This window comes from Corvus hawaiiensis, chromosome 6 (assembly GCF_020740725.1).
Source record: "Corvus hawaiiensis isolate bCorHaw1 chromosome 6, bCorHaw1.pri.cur, whole genome shotgun sequence".
In the NCBI taxonomy this organism is placed as follows: Eukaryota; Metazoa; Chordata; class Aves; order Passeriformes; family Corvidae; genus Corvus; species Corvus hawaiiensis.
The window spans coordinates 2,565,907-2,580,076 of record NC_063218.1 but is presented as its reverse complement, the minus strand read 5'-3'; the positions used below and the strand labels follow the sequence as shown (position 1 = coordinate 2,580,076).

The window sequence follows — 14,170 nt, the reverse complement described above, 5'->3', positions numbered from 1 at the left end:
AGCCAAACACAATGAAAAAGAGACACAGGGAAAAAAAAAAGTCCTATTTGCCAAACTCAGAGCTCACCAGAACAATTTGTTTTCCTCAATTTCATTTATTTCGAGAAAAAAAACTGGTAATTCATCAGAAGTCAGAACTCAATTTCCTGTTTTCTTTCCAAACAGGCAAATTAATCCCGTTTCGAACTGCATGCCAGGGTGGGAGCTGTACGTGGTTCCTAATTGCACTAAGCACACACGGGGCTAAAGGCTTTCCTCCCTTCATCTCCCCACTTTTCCCAGTCTGTGGTCAGTCTTGGGATCAGCAATGATGGCCTGGACAGCCACGATGGCTTCGTTGATTTTGGTTTGCAGCTCGCGGAGCTCCTCGATGTGCAGCAGGCGGAGAATCTGAGCAGCTTCGTTGATAACAGCATCTGGGGAGGGGCAGAGAGAGGAGTTTGCATTTTATCCATTGTTTTATCCATCGTTTTCAGCTCACAGGAGGGATTTAAGGAAGTTTTAATGCTCTGCACTTGGTTTCCACCGCTGGTTTCCAGGCTGGAAATAGGGGACAACTTTCCCTCCCGATGGGGTGGCCTCCAAAGCTTCCCCAGCTTTGGGTCAGGGAATGAGGGAATCACAGGTTGGTTTGGGCTGGAAGGACCTTAAGGATCATCTCATTCCAACCTCCCACTCCAAGGCTGGCGTGAAACATTCCAAGAGTGATTTAGGTGACGTGGAGCCAAAGTGAAGCCAGACCTGTGGAGCCCCAGGTCACCTGGCTGTTCCCTATCAATAATTTTAGGGAAAAGAGGCAGCTGAAATCCATGGAAGCAGCACAGCTGTCCTCTGCTGGTAGCAGCAGGATTTACAAACAGCGGGATGCATTCCTTGGGCTGCCATTAAAAGCTGTTATTTTAAACACATTCCAAACAGCTTGGATTTGGGCTTTGCTGTTCCAAACCCAAAATGCTCAGGAGTGCTCGTAAATAACCAGCTGGGAGGGAGGAATTCTTTCCACTCCGGGGTTTTTTACTGTCCACATCAGCTCTGGCTTTGACAGTAATAACTTTGTCAAAGACAAACATTCCCATTTAAAAGTCACATTAGGAGCAGCGCTCACCTCCCGTGTCAAATCCAAGAATGTGCTTTTCCAGAGCAACAGGCAGACCCTGGAAAAGGGAAAAAAAAAAAAAGAAAGAAGATGTTAAAAATGTCATTTTAGAGGTTTGGTAAATACAATCAAACTGCAGCAGGTAACTGGGGGAGAAAATACAGGGTTTGGTTATATAAAAACGTGTGACAAGTTTGAAAAGCCACCGTGGTTGATTAAACATCTCCCTTTGTGTCCTGAAACACCAAACCTGGGGTGGTACTCAAGAAAAATCTTCCTGCTTCAGAATCCCCCATTGGATACACAGTGCCTGCATTCAATCCTTAAAAGGCCAACAGCAGCACTGGGAGCCATCCCCCAATCCAGCAGCTTCCCAGGACAACAAACCCGGGCTTTCTTAGAAACTTCTGCCTTTCAACAGCTGCCAGGCTTCGAGCAGGGGCTGACTGCAAAGAGCTGCAAGGATTCTCTGCAATCAAGTTTTGCTGAGCTCACAACGTCCCCAGAAGCATCTGCTCAAGCGTAAAGCTTAGGAATAAAGCGAAATATTTCTGTTTTCTAAACATTTTCTCTATTAAAACACTCCAAGGCAAAGTTTATTAGTGGTCATTGCTCTGTTTCCTTTGCCCTGTCCAGCTGCAGAGGAGTGGTCACACTAAATCATTACTTAGGGAGCTCCAACATGCACTTAAAATCAGATTTAAGCATTCCAAATCTTAGGATTTGCTTTTACTGCCCTCAGTGAGGTTTTTTTTTTTTCCAACATTTGCCAAATACTTTGCATTTTGCACAACAAAAACACTGGGGTTCAACACCATTAAATTCTGCAGCGATGGGGCTGTAAAGCTTTTAGACAGTGAGAATTCCCTTTAAAGGCTCTTATACACAAGGAAAAGAAAAAAGAATCTGAGTTGATCAAAACCCACACTAAACACAAACTTCTGGCTGCAACTCTTTTGCAAAAAGTGGGGTTTTTCCACGGTTTTTATAGGAAAATCCACGTTCAACTGCAATCCTAAAAATCCGTCTCCGCTGTTGAAATTGGTGATCAGAATGCCACTAAAGCCACTTCAGAAAGATTCCAGAAAAATCAGGCTTCCTACACGGATTTTTTAAGAAATGAGGTTTGGACTTTAGGTTCCAAAGAGCTCCCAGCCAGCCTGGGGTGTTCTCAAGTCACACGAGCAGGAAAAATTGGGTCCTTTTTTTGTCTTTTTTTTTTTTTCCCTCCAAGTTCTTCGTGGATGAATTCCCCAAGGTTCCTCCAGTGTCACCTGGCAGCAGCAAATTCCTTACCCTCTCTCCTTCCCACACTCCCTGAGTTTGATCCTTTTTGGGAAGCTGCCTTTGGAATCCCCCCAGCCCATCCTACAAATACAACGAGCTCCCGATTCTTTGTGCAGCAGCTTCAAACAGGGAATAAACTCAAAAAACAGCACCTTTAGATCTGGAACTTCACAGACAACTTCATTTCCAGCCTCACTCCCTAAAAATTTGATTTATGAATGCTACACCGAATTTTGGCCATTTACAAATCACTCAAACCTGAAGCACAGATCGGATTTTCCTTTCTTTTTACTCCCACCCCAGCCATCCTCTCTGCTTTGGAGATATTTCCTTCTTTCCCCTGGTACACGATGATGTTGATGGTCCCTCCTGGCACAGATTTTCCCACCTCTAACCACCCCCCCTTTTCTCCACACCCCCTGGAATGTGGCATTCCTAAGGAAAACACACTCCTGGGTGATATCCCAGACAGAGACATCTCAGCCCTGCTGATGCTTTGAAGATCTATCAGATATGAACAATTCCCTGGCAGGAAAAAATTCCCTGCTCCTCCAAGAAAATCCCATTTTGATCCCTGTTGTGCAGCTATGAAAACACCAACTAAAAGCTGCTTTTTATTAACGTGGCAGAACCTAAAATGAAGACAACAGGCTCAACTGCTTTCCTGTTTTCCTGCTCTTTGACCAGTTTTATGGATTTTCAAGTCCAAAGCTTTGATTCACCCTTGCAATGCTTCTGGCAATTGCAGCAGCTTGGAGCACCTGTGATTCCCACTTGGAAAATACCATCAGCAGGGTGATGATAATCAATCAATCAATCAATCAATCATGGATTGTTGTGAGCTGCTAAAAAAAATGAAGGAATTTGGGCTCTTTGAGCAGATCCAGCTGCTTTAGCAGGGACACTCGGACTCATACACCTGCAGGGCAGGTGAGGCTGCCTTTCCCAGCCTTTCCCAGCTCTGGAGAGAAGAGCTGGAGAACTGGAATGCTGAAGAAATCACAAACTGCAAACCCACAGTCAGCCCCTGGAGCATCTTCCCAACAGACAGCTCGTGGTCACCGAAGAATTCTGCAAAATCTGAGTTTAAGGGCAGAAATTTCCTTCACCACTCCCTTTTTTTTGGAGAAGAGAGCGGGGAGAAGTTGGATTTCCAGCATCCCATTCTTTGAACACATACGAGGTGTCCATAGGAAGCAAAACATTCCATACAAGGAATGTCTGAACCTTTTAATGCAGCCTGTGCTGTTAATTCCAAGGAAAAGCCAGGTTGTGCATTTCTCCTCACACTACAGGCCTGCTGCACTCAACAGTCAGGATAATCCTCTGGAAAATAACTCAGGGAAGAGCTATTCCATGATTTCCCACACAGGTATCTTTGTGTTCAAGTGGAACAAACAGAGCTTTGTGTACTGCTCTCCATAATCCCCTGGATCTGCTGGAATCAGGATGGTTGGCATAAAGGAAGCTTCCTCCGCTCTCCTAAATGAAATGTTGGAACAGAGCTGGTTTTGACTGAAGGGACAGACCTATATCTTCGTTAATTAACATGGAATAATTAACTCTGGCCACAGGCAGTGTGGGTACAAACCTCCTTGGACTGGCTGGCCTTGGCTATGGCATCCTGCGTCAGGCGCTCCTGAACCAGAATCCGAATTGCCTGGGAAAAACATGGGAAGAGGACAGGAATTAATTCATCTCCTGATGCACTTCTCAGTCACTCCAAGGGAAAAGGGGACAAAATTATAACCTCAAGCCCAGTTTGGTGAAGGATTTTTTTTAAAAAAAAACTCTTCCAGCCCTTAAACCTTTCCATTTAGGAATAATCTTGGCATGTTGGATCTTACCCAGGTGTGCGAGGCAGCTTAACCAGGAGTGACAAGGACATGGATTTCACCCCATTAATTCCTGCCACTGCTGGGACAGAAGCTGCAAAATCCAAGGAACAGCCTGGAAAGCTTGGGATTTTTAGCTTGGAGAAAGGGAGGCTCAGGAGGGTGACAGGAGGGAGGAGCCAGGTGGGGGTTGGGATCTCCTCGCAGGGAACAAGAGCCAGGACAAGAGGAAACGGCCTCAAGCTGTGTCAAAGGAGGTTTAGATTGGATATGAGGGAACATTTCTTCATGGGAAGGGTGGACAAGCATTGGGAAGGGTTTCACAGTGGTGGAGTCCCCATCCCTGGAGGGATCTCAAAGCCGTGTGGATGTGGCATTTGGGGACACGTGGCAGTGGTGGCCTTGGCAGTGCTGGGAGAATGGCTGGGCTCGATGATTTCAAGGTCTTTTCCAACCTAAACAAATCCATGATTCCAAAATGAGCTGATCACAACCCCAAAGCAGCAGCACCAATCTTATTTTCCTGACTTCTGACACCTTTAACTCTGCAGCAATGCAGCTTCTCCGGGAAGGAAATCCTGCCTTGGGAAGAAAATCCTGCTGCCAGCAGCTTTTAGGAGGTGCTGAACCACGTCCCATGTGCAGAGAAAGCTGGAGCAAGGCTTCCCAGGCAGGCTTGGAAAAGGCTGAGAGCTGGAAGGAATTCATTTTAGCCTTGGGAACAAGAGCAGCCTTGACTTTGATAATCCTGGTGCTCATCTGTTTGCCTTGGCTCTGGCACACGGGGTGAAATCCTTATCAGAGCTATCAGTTACTGATACCTACAGCTCAAAATGCCTCCAAAAATAACTGCAGCAACACCATGCAGGCAGATTTCCACAGGGAAGAAGAACTGGCTCTGTCAAACACATTCCCCAGACTTTCCTTGATGAGGAGCCAAATGTGCCAGAAGCAGCTCCCCCAGGATTTCTCCCAGTTTTGGTCCTGAGTAAAGTTGAGCTGATACCAGAAAGTTGCCACCGAAATAGTTCTAGAAATCTCTCCCTGGAGGAAGTGGCCTGGACAAAGGAATGACTGGATGAGGAGTTTCATTCCAGCAGTGAAACCAGACCTTGTGTAAGAGAATTCCAAGTGCCTTTGGCATTAGGAAATGGATATCCAACTGTGTCCCACAGATGCTTTGTGATCAACTTGCCAGATTTAAAGGAGGAAAATGGCATCTAAATCTCTGCTCACCCTGGCCAGATGTTTGTGGTGTGCCTGCACCCTCTGGCTCCCCAAAAACATCCACTCCCAAGTGTCCAAGCCTGGACAGGGATCAGAAATTCCCTGCAAACCTACTTAGAGTGGTGGAGGATTAAAAGAGTTTGACTGACACTTTCTAATATCATCATCTCAAGCCCCAAAGCAGCTTTGCATTGCTCTTGGAACGTGGATTTTCACTGCAGGAATCTACTCTTGCTGGAATGAAAAGCAAGAAAATTCAGGCTGGTTTTGCCCAAATCTGTCTGGAAAAAAAAAAGTGAGACCAGAAATGTGGAAATAGTGACAGAAATGTAAATACATTTATACAGAACTATACACTGGTGCACCCAGGAAAGTTTGTCAGCCCTGGGAAAAGATCTAAAGGAATTTGGGTAAGAGCTGAGCTCATTCATGCTGCAAATCCTCAACATCACCATTCCCAGGGTCTCCTCTCCCTACCTGAGATCCCTTTTCACTCATTTTTTATAGGGTTTTGAGGTGGTTTTTTGTAGGGGGTTGATGTAGGAGAGCTGCACCCTCCTTAAAGACTGAAGAAGGGTATTTTGGGAAGGGAAAGTAGGAAACCATACTGGAGAGGAGGAGGGAAAAAATGGATGGAATAACTGCAGGCTGAGAATTCCTTAAGAAACCATTATAAATTCCCATAATACTCTCCCAAGAGTTACAGATTTACACTAAATAAACTTCGATACCCACAGCTTTTGGTTTCTCCAGAATAAACTGAACAAATATCACAACTATTGTCATGACCAGAACTTCATGGGGTGTTTTTTTTCTTTCAGTGGCATGCTTTTATTTTAATGCCAAACAAAACTAAATTTATTCCCACGTGATCAAGTAGGAACTTGGGATTGCTAAACTCTCATCAATGCTGGTTTTTTTATTTAAAACAGTATGCTTTTGACCCAAAATCTCTACAGTTCCACCAGAAAGGCGGAAATATTCTTAAAGGCATAAAAAAAAGATGGTTTAGAAAATTAAGCAGCCTATTTAGGCCACTTAAAAGCCATTAATTAATTGCCAAAACTAAATCAAACTGAATAATGACAAGGAGTAAACGGTTTATAGGACCAAAAGGAAAAGGAAACTTGTAACTGTGGCTCCTCCCTTGGATGTTGTTTTAAAATATCCTTGGCATCATTAATTTCTGTATTTTCAAGTTCCTCTTAATTTCTAGCACTGGAACAGAACCTTCTCCTTTGAGGATGTTCCTTAAGGAACTCAGCTAAAATTGTTTCCCAGGATAATTCTCCCTGCACGAATTTCCATGATTTATCTTCTGCATTCTTATCTGCTTGAAAGACACACAGAGACGAGGGTTTTCTTTCCAATCTTTGCCTAAAAATTCCTATTTATCAGTAACTGCACCTGGAGCTATGAACACACACCAGGCACTGGGGAAAAGAAGGAAAAAAAAGGAGGTGGGAGAAGTGGGAAACTCACCTTGAGCATCACCAAGTAATCATCATGTCTCTGGATCTGAAGCAGATTAGCCAAAGCCATCACTCCAGCCTTGAAATCAGGATTATTCACTGGAAAAACCAACGTTCTCATTAATAATAAATGATGATTTATTTTGGTTTAACTGATTCCTGCAGGCAGAATTGGCTTCCTGACTCCATGGTATTGGATTGCTCTTAAGGATGGGCAAGGACAATTCCTCTGCATCCCTGGAAGTGTTCAAAAAACAAAGATGTGGCGCTTGGGGACATTATTTCATGGTGGATGTGGAGGTGCTGGGTTAATTGTTGGACTCAGGGATCTTGGAGGGTTTTTCCAACCTTAATTCTCTGATTCCAAGGCCATGGATACACAGCAGTGAGGAAACAATTTGGCTACAGAGCAATGAGCACTGGGCTACATGAACAGGTGAAGTGTTGAAAATAAAGCAAATTACAGGCAGACATTGCCTTTTGTGCATTTTTATCCCTGCAGAGCAGAACTCTGCTGCTGGGGGAGGGCAGGATCAAATCCTGCTTTTTTGTAGGTGAGGGAATGGAAAAAGACTTGGAAGATTGAGGGTTGATTTTAGCAGCTCTTTCCCACCACTTCCATTTATTGTGACTGTGCCCAGAAGGCAAAAAAAAAATTAAAATTATTATGACAGGAACAGCTGGGGAAGTCTGAACATGAAATTCCTGACAGCATGGAAGTACCCAGCCTGCCATCATGTTTCCTTGGGTATTTTTATTTTTGAAGGCATCTTGCTATTTCTCCCTCACCTACAATAAGTAATTCTGATTTACAGAGCAAAAATGTTCAGCTCTCTGCATTCCTAAAGCTTCAAATGGGGCTCTAAAAAATCCACATCACAGGAATAATCAACTTCTCATCTGAGGAACACACAGGACACGGAGCACGTTCCCATCCAGAGGTTGTGGCACACTCACCATCCAGGTTAATCAGTGGCTCTGCATTTTTTGCTGTGTTCTCAGTGTTTTTAGCACCATCAGGGGTGGAATCCTTGTATTTATCAGCTGCAAAATGAAGAGGCAAACACAAAAATCATCAGCAAAAAGAACTCGAAGTTTAGCTGTGCTGTTACAGCTGGATTTTTGGGGCTTGGTGACTGCCCAAGAGCCTTGTGGGTTTATAAATGGAGATTTTGGAGCTCCCCATTAATGACCCCAAAGCTGCCACTCCAATGAGCTGCCCTAAGAGCTGCCATCTGCAGAGAGATTCCAGGGGCAGCCTCAGAGCCTGCCCCACACTTTTATGTAGGGCAGGATGCTCCTCAGCACAGCCTCACCCCAGAAGGCTGAACAAGCTGCATCTCCCACATCTGCCACTTCCAAAACCCAGCAGTTCCACTGCCAGGGCCCTCTGCCCCCAGCAGGAGCACAGGGAGCAACAATTACGGGATGATGCTGGTCCTAAGGAGCAAATCAAACTCTTCCAGCTCAGGGTTTGTCTCACAACACCCAGCTGAGCCCACACAGGGCTTTTCCAAGCCTTTGGAGGACGGGATCTCCTGACTCCTCCTTTTCCACACAATCCCAAGGAACAGGCAGCTCATTTTGCCCATCACGAGGGACTGAGCACAGGATTTATCTCCCATCCCTGTCCTGGACAGGGCTCAGCCCTGCAGGAATTAAAGGTCATGGAAAAACAACGCTTTGGCTGTTGTTATTTTGCCACCAGTAATTCCATTTGTATTCCCACTCCCTCCACAAGGAGATGGAACTGCTGTGACTGGGGAGATTCAACTCCACTTTTCCATAACCTTGTCCTAGTTCCCAAGGGTTCCACATCTACTCCTCGTGAAAAAAAAACAAAAGGGGGTCTAAGAATAACTTCTCTGAAGAAATGCAGTGCTAAATATAATGCATTTAATGCACTTCAGGGTAAGTTCTCATAAAGGCAATCCTCCAGGGAGAAGGGGATGAATATCTACAATGGCATTGGCTACACCCAAAGTAATTTTCTGGGGTAAATTTGGGGGTTCCCGAGGTGACTTTGGGGTCCCAGATTTTCCACCTCCCGGGGCCGATTTTTGGGGTAAATGTGGGTAAATAAAATAACAAATGCAATTATGCTGCTCCAGTCCCAGGGGAGCTGAAGAGCAACAGCAACAAGCACAGGAAATTGTGGTTTATTTGTTAAAAAAAGTGAAAGATGCTTTTGGCATTGTCTGATTTTGATGGAAACTTTAAAAATAGTGTGAATTTCCGTAGGGGAAGGTGTCCCTGCCCAGGGCATTTAGTGGTGTGTGCAAGGGCACTGTGACATCACAGCACGTTTGGTGACACACTGTGGGGTGACAGCTCACGTCCCCACCCTGCAGAGCTCCAGGTGCCAACGTGGGATGGCCTGAGCAGGGATTCCAGGGATGCCCGGCCTGGAGCAGCTCCTGTTCGTGGCCCTCGGGCTCAGCTGTTTCTATCCCAGCAGCACCACCCACTCCTGCCCACCCTCCTGGGCCACCCTGGTGTGGGATGTGCCTCCCCTGGAGCTGCAGGAGAAGGATGCTGCCCACAAGGGCATCACCACGCCAGAGCTGCTTTATTGGAGCATCCCAGCCCTGTGCCTGCTGCTCCTGGGGGTTTCCCTTGGGTGTTCCCTCTGCAGGAAAGCCAGGAACTGCTGGAGAAAGGTGAGGGAGGGGGTAAGGGCATGGGGACAAGGAAGGTCCTTCCCAGACTTTGCCCAGCCCCAGCAGGCAGAGGTGGGTCTGGGCCACGAGGAGAAAACCAGGGCAGGCTGAGCATTCCTGGGAATTGGAATGAGATGGGGTTTAAGGGACCTTCCAATCCAAACCATTCCATGATTCCCACACAAGCTGCTCCCTGGGGCAGCTCAGCCAGGCCTGAGTTTCTCCAGGAGAGGCCTGAGGTCCCTCTGTCCCTGTCACCACGCTGTCACCCTGTGCTTTCCAGAGATCTGGCAGGAAGGATGGATGCTCCTGCAAGACCTCCAAGCTGCTCTCCCAGCTGAAGGAAAATCCTGACTTGCTGAAGCGCTACCTGAGGCACCTGCACAAGTGCAGGACATCCTGTGTGGAAGTGTTCCAGGTCAGGCTGGATGGGGCTTGGAGCAACCTGGCCTGCTTGGAAATGCCCCTTCCAGAGGGGTTGGACTGGAAGGTCTTGACAGGCTCCTTTCAATCCAAATCTCTCTGTGATTCTCCAGAGGAAAGAGCAAGAAAATCTGGGAAGGCTTCGAGGAGGAGACAACACATTTGGCTCCTTGCCCACAAATTCCCAGCTCTAGCCAGGCTCCCAGGAAGGCTGGACACTGCAGTGGATGGAGCTGTCCCAAAGCACAGGGACGGCACATCTTTGACAATAAAGGTTTGAGGTGAAACTGTCTCCAAGGGAAATGGAACATGGAATGGATGCTCCGAGGAATGGAGGGAGTGACCCCGCACTGGGAATGCTGCAAAGAGAAAACTGCCTTTCCAAACCAAAGGCAAGGGATTCCTGGCTGGGAATGGAACTCCCAGAGAAGCTGGGGCTGCCCCTGGATCCCTGGCAGTGTCCAAGACCAGGCTGGACAGGGCTTGGAGCAGCCTGGGATAGTGGAAGGTGTCCCTGCCCATGGACTGGAGGATCTTTAAGGTCCCTTCCAACCCAAACCATCCTGGGATTCTGTGAAATTAATCAGAAACCCCCATTCCCCTCCCATTTTGAGGTATTAAATGAACTCCCTCATACCATTATCCCCATACTCCAGCCTCACAGCCAAGCCAAGGAGCCAATCCACCGTTTCTTGTCGTTCCTGTATTTTGAAGGGACAGTTCACATCTTTCATGTACTGGGGAGCAAAGAGAAAACAAAACAAATGGATTTCAGTGACCTGGATGAATCAGTTGGAGGCACAGAACTGCTGTGTGAGCAGTCACTTTCCCACAGGCCTCACAGAAAATCTTAATTCACAAGAGGTGTCGCTGTGAAATTCCTGCTGTGGCGTCTGATCCGTGTTGGAGTGTCCCAATCCAAATCAGATCTGACATCTGGCAATGGAATTTCCTTTTTAGTGAATGTTATTTATTGTCAGACTGCACCCAGGCAAGCCAAAACCCCCCTGCTTTGCTCTCTGCTCGTGTCACAGAGCAAATGGAACAAGGGAAGGGGAAACAAATTGGAGCAAATCTTCCCACCTGGAATGAAGCTGCCTAAGGCTTCCACAAACCAGAGGATTCCCTGGAGCAGCAGAAGTAATAATTTTCACTTTCTTAGGGATTTTGTGAAACAAGAGAGGGGCCAAAAAGTGGCTGAGGTTCTGTCTGTGCTCTTCTGAACCCAAAACACGAGATCCAGCCCTGGCTGCGGCCAAGGCTCCCAAAAACTGGGATGTGGTGACATTCTGTCAGGGATGGGGTGACATTCTGGGAGCCACACAGCTGGGAAAAGGATGCCAGGGGTAGGAAAGCAGGGATTCCCTGGCAGTTATGGAGAGGAGAGTCCAGCCAAGCCAGGAAAGGCACCACTGACACCACAACAGCACCAGCTGCCAGGAATTCCAGCTATTTCCATTTACCTACGGGATATTGGAATGATTCAGGTTCCCCCTGCAAAGCCTGAGCACTGCAGCTCCTGGGCAGTGAGCACAGCAAGTGATTCCAGGGGGAAAAAAGTGGGATGAACGGGCAGTGGGGATTACAGAGAAAGGAAATGGGAACCAAGAGGAAAAGCTCAAGAGCCTGGTGGTGATTCCAAATGCTCAGGAGCACAGAGGAGATCACCCAGAGTCCATCTGGAGCCAGGAAATCCATCTGGAATGACAGGAGGTGCAGGGATGAGCTGCAGGAATTTTCCCCCACATGCTGGCAAGGCCTGCAGGAGACTCATCCACCTCCTTTTGGGACAGGGGAAGCATTAATGCAGAAAAAATCTGTTTATTTGCAGTCAGTCTTCTTTCTGCTTCAAGAGCTGAATCAAATCAGGCAAAAAAAACCCCAACCAGATTAGGATGGATACTCCACCTACTGAACAAACAAAGCTGAGGGAAAACTATGCACAAAACCCTCCCATTGTAATAAAACTCCCCCAGTTTGGCTTCAATAATTCATTTCAATTCCTAGAAACAGAAGAGTTCACCAACAGGACAAATATCCCGAGTTATTTCCGTTCCACAGCTGCAGCAGCTGGTGAAGATCATTTACACCACCACTTGTTTGGAGCAAGGAAATACCTTCTCAAAGGATTTGGGCCAGTCATCGCTGTGGATGTTCCTCAAATTCCCTCGGTCCTCGATCTTGTAGTGTCTGATTTTCTGGTCCTCGAGCCAGACAATGAAATTCCTGAACTCTGTTTCATCTGTGGGGAGGAGGAAACAAGGCAGGAATTAACCAAGATCTTAAGTTTTGATCCAATTCATACAAACCTTGCTGCCTGTGAGCACTTTTACCATTAAAACCCTACATATATATATATATAAAAACCCATTAAAATTGTGGATTCTCCGACCCAAAATCAACCCTGAGTGGTTTTCATTTTTCAAACTGACCACATTAAAAGATATCAGCCAACAGATTGTTTTTACTGGGAATATAATTATAACTCATCAAGCAAAGAAAGAAAGATGAAAAAATAACAGAGAAACTGCGTTTCTAACTCTGTTTTCAGGAAAAACACAACACATGTAACATCAGCCCCCAACTCCTCCCAAAAAACACGACATAAATATTGCGGCTGCACAGTTTTTCCCTTCACTGTTGACTCCTCTTGCTTGCTGAGCCCAAATCCCGTTATTTGGGAGCTGGGATGCCACAGTTCCCAGGCTGTGGCGCACACAGGGATGTTCAGAGCGGGGGACACAACCCCGCTGCGAACAGAACCCGGACGGAGCCGCTCACCGCTCTGGGGTGCCACTGCTCCCTCGAAGCCCAGCCGGGAGATTTTGGCTCTGGATGGGATCTACTCATGGAACCATGGAATGGTTTGGGTGGGAAGGGCCATAAAGCCCATCCCATCTCACCCCTGCCATGGGCAGGAACACCTTCCACCATCCCAGGTTGCTCCAAGCCCCAATGTCCAGCCTCCCCCGGCCCCCTCGCAGCCCCTCACCCCTGCAGTTGAAGCCGGCGGGGTTGTGGTAGTCGAGCGCCGAGAGCTTGCGGCGGAACATGGTCCCGGTGCCGGAGCCAGCCTCGATCCCGGTGCCGATCCCGGTGCCGATCCCGGTGCCGATCCCGATCCCGGCACCGCCTCCCCCGCTCAGGCCGCGCCGACGGCACCGCACGGACCGGAAGGACGGAAACGCCCGCCCCTCACCTCGCGTTCAGCTCGCCCATTGGTCAGAGCGCTGAGCGGCGGCGGCTTCGACCAATCAGAGAGCGGAATGGGCTGCCGGGAGGGGAAGTGGCGGCTAGGCCGCGGGTATGGACGCGGAGGGGGCGGGGCCTGGCGGGAGGGGGCGGGGCCTGGCGGGAGGGGGCGGGGCCTGGCGGGAGGGGGCGGGGCCTGGGCGCGGTGCCGCCCAGCGGGGAACTGGGGCGTGCGCTGCGCTGTACTGGGAGCTGTAATGGGAGCTGTACTGGGAGCTGCACCGGGAGCTGCACCGGGAGCTGCACCGGGAGCTGCACCGGGAGCTGTCCTGGGGGATACCGCGAGAGCTGGGAGCTGTACTGGGAGCACTGGGAGCGCGGAGTTCTTACTGGGAAGCGCTGGGAGCACTGTGCTGTGCTGGGGAGCAGTGGGGAGCATTGGGCTGTACTGGGGAGCAGTGGGGGTTACTGGGAGCACTGTGCTGAACTGGGGAGCACTGGGGAGCAGTGAGCTGAACTGGGGAGCACTGGGAAGCACTGAGCTGAACTGGGGAGCACTGGGGGTTACTGGGAGCACTGTGCTGAACTGGGGAGCACTGGGAAGCATTGGGCTGTACTGGGGAGCACTGGGGAGCAGCGATCTGTACTGGGGAGCACTGGGGAGCAGTGATCTGTACTGGGGAGCAGCGATCTGTACTGGGGAGCACTGGGGAGCAGTGATCTGTACTGGGGAGCAGCGATCTGTACTGGGGAGCACTGGGGAGCAGTGATCTGTACTGGGGAGCCGTGATCTGTACTGGGGAGCACTGGGGAGCAGTGAGCTGCACTGGGGAGCAGTGATCTGTACTGGGGAGCACTGGGGAGCAGTGAGCTGAACTGGGGAGCCCTGGGGAGCAGTGATCTGTACTGGGGAGCCGTGGGGAGCAGTGAGCTGCACTGGGGAGCAGCGATCTGTACTGGGGAGCCCTGGGGAGCAGC

At 48.6% G+C, this 14,170-nt stretch overlaps 1 protein-coding gene across 1 annotated transcript; it reads right to left on the bottom strand.

Moving 5' to 3' along the window:
* Nucleotides 1-75: 75 nt before the first annotated feature.
* On the bottom strand, nucleotides 76-13,184 carry RTRAF (RNA transcription, translation and transport factor). The gene is made up of 8 exons (XM_048307275.1): nucleotides 12,993-13,184; nucleotides 12,118-12,242; nucleotides 10,638-10,737; nucleotides 7,875-7,961; nucleotides 6,928-7,016; nucleotides 3,975-4,043; nucleotides 1,106-1,154; nucleotides 76-416 (listed from the first exon to the last, which is right to left on the bottom strand). The coding sequence occupies exons 1-8, from the start codon at nucleotides 13,051-13,053 to the stop codon at nucleotides 262-264; spliced, it is 735 nt and encodes a 244-aa protein (XP_048163232.1). The 5' UTR covers nucleotides 13,054-13,184; the 3' UTR covers nucleotides 76-261.
* Nucleotides 13,185-14,170: the final 986 nt, after the last annotated feature.

Bases quoted from the DNA above. Each gene is read 5' to 3' on its own strand.
- RTRAF (XM_048307275.1), bottom strand. From the start codon at position 13,053: ATGTTCCGCCGCAAGCTCTCGGCGCTCGACTACCACAACCCCGCCGGC. The intron at 10,738-12,117 runs GTATTTCCTTGC...TTTGCTCCCCAG, and splicing joins GGCCCAAATCCTTTGAGAAG to TACATGAAAGATGTGAACTG. The intron at 1,155-3,974 runs GTTTGTACCCAC...TCCCTTTTCCAG, and splicing joins AGGCCAGCCAGTCCAAGGAG to GGTCTGCCTGTTGCTCTGGA.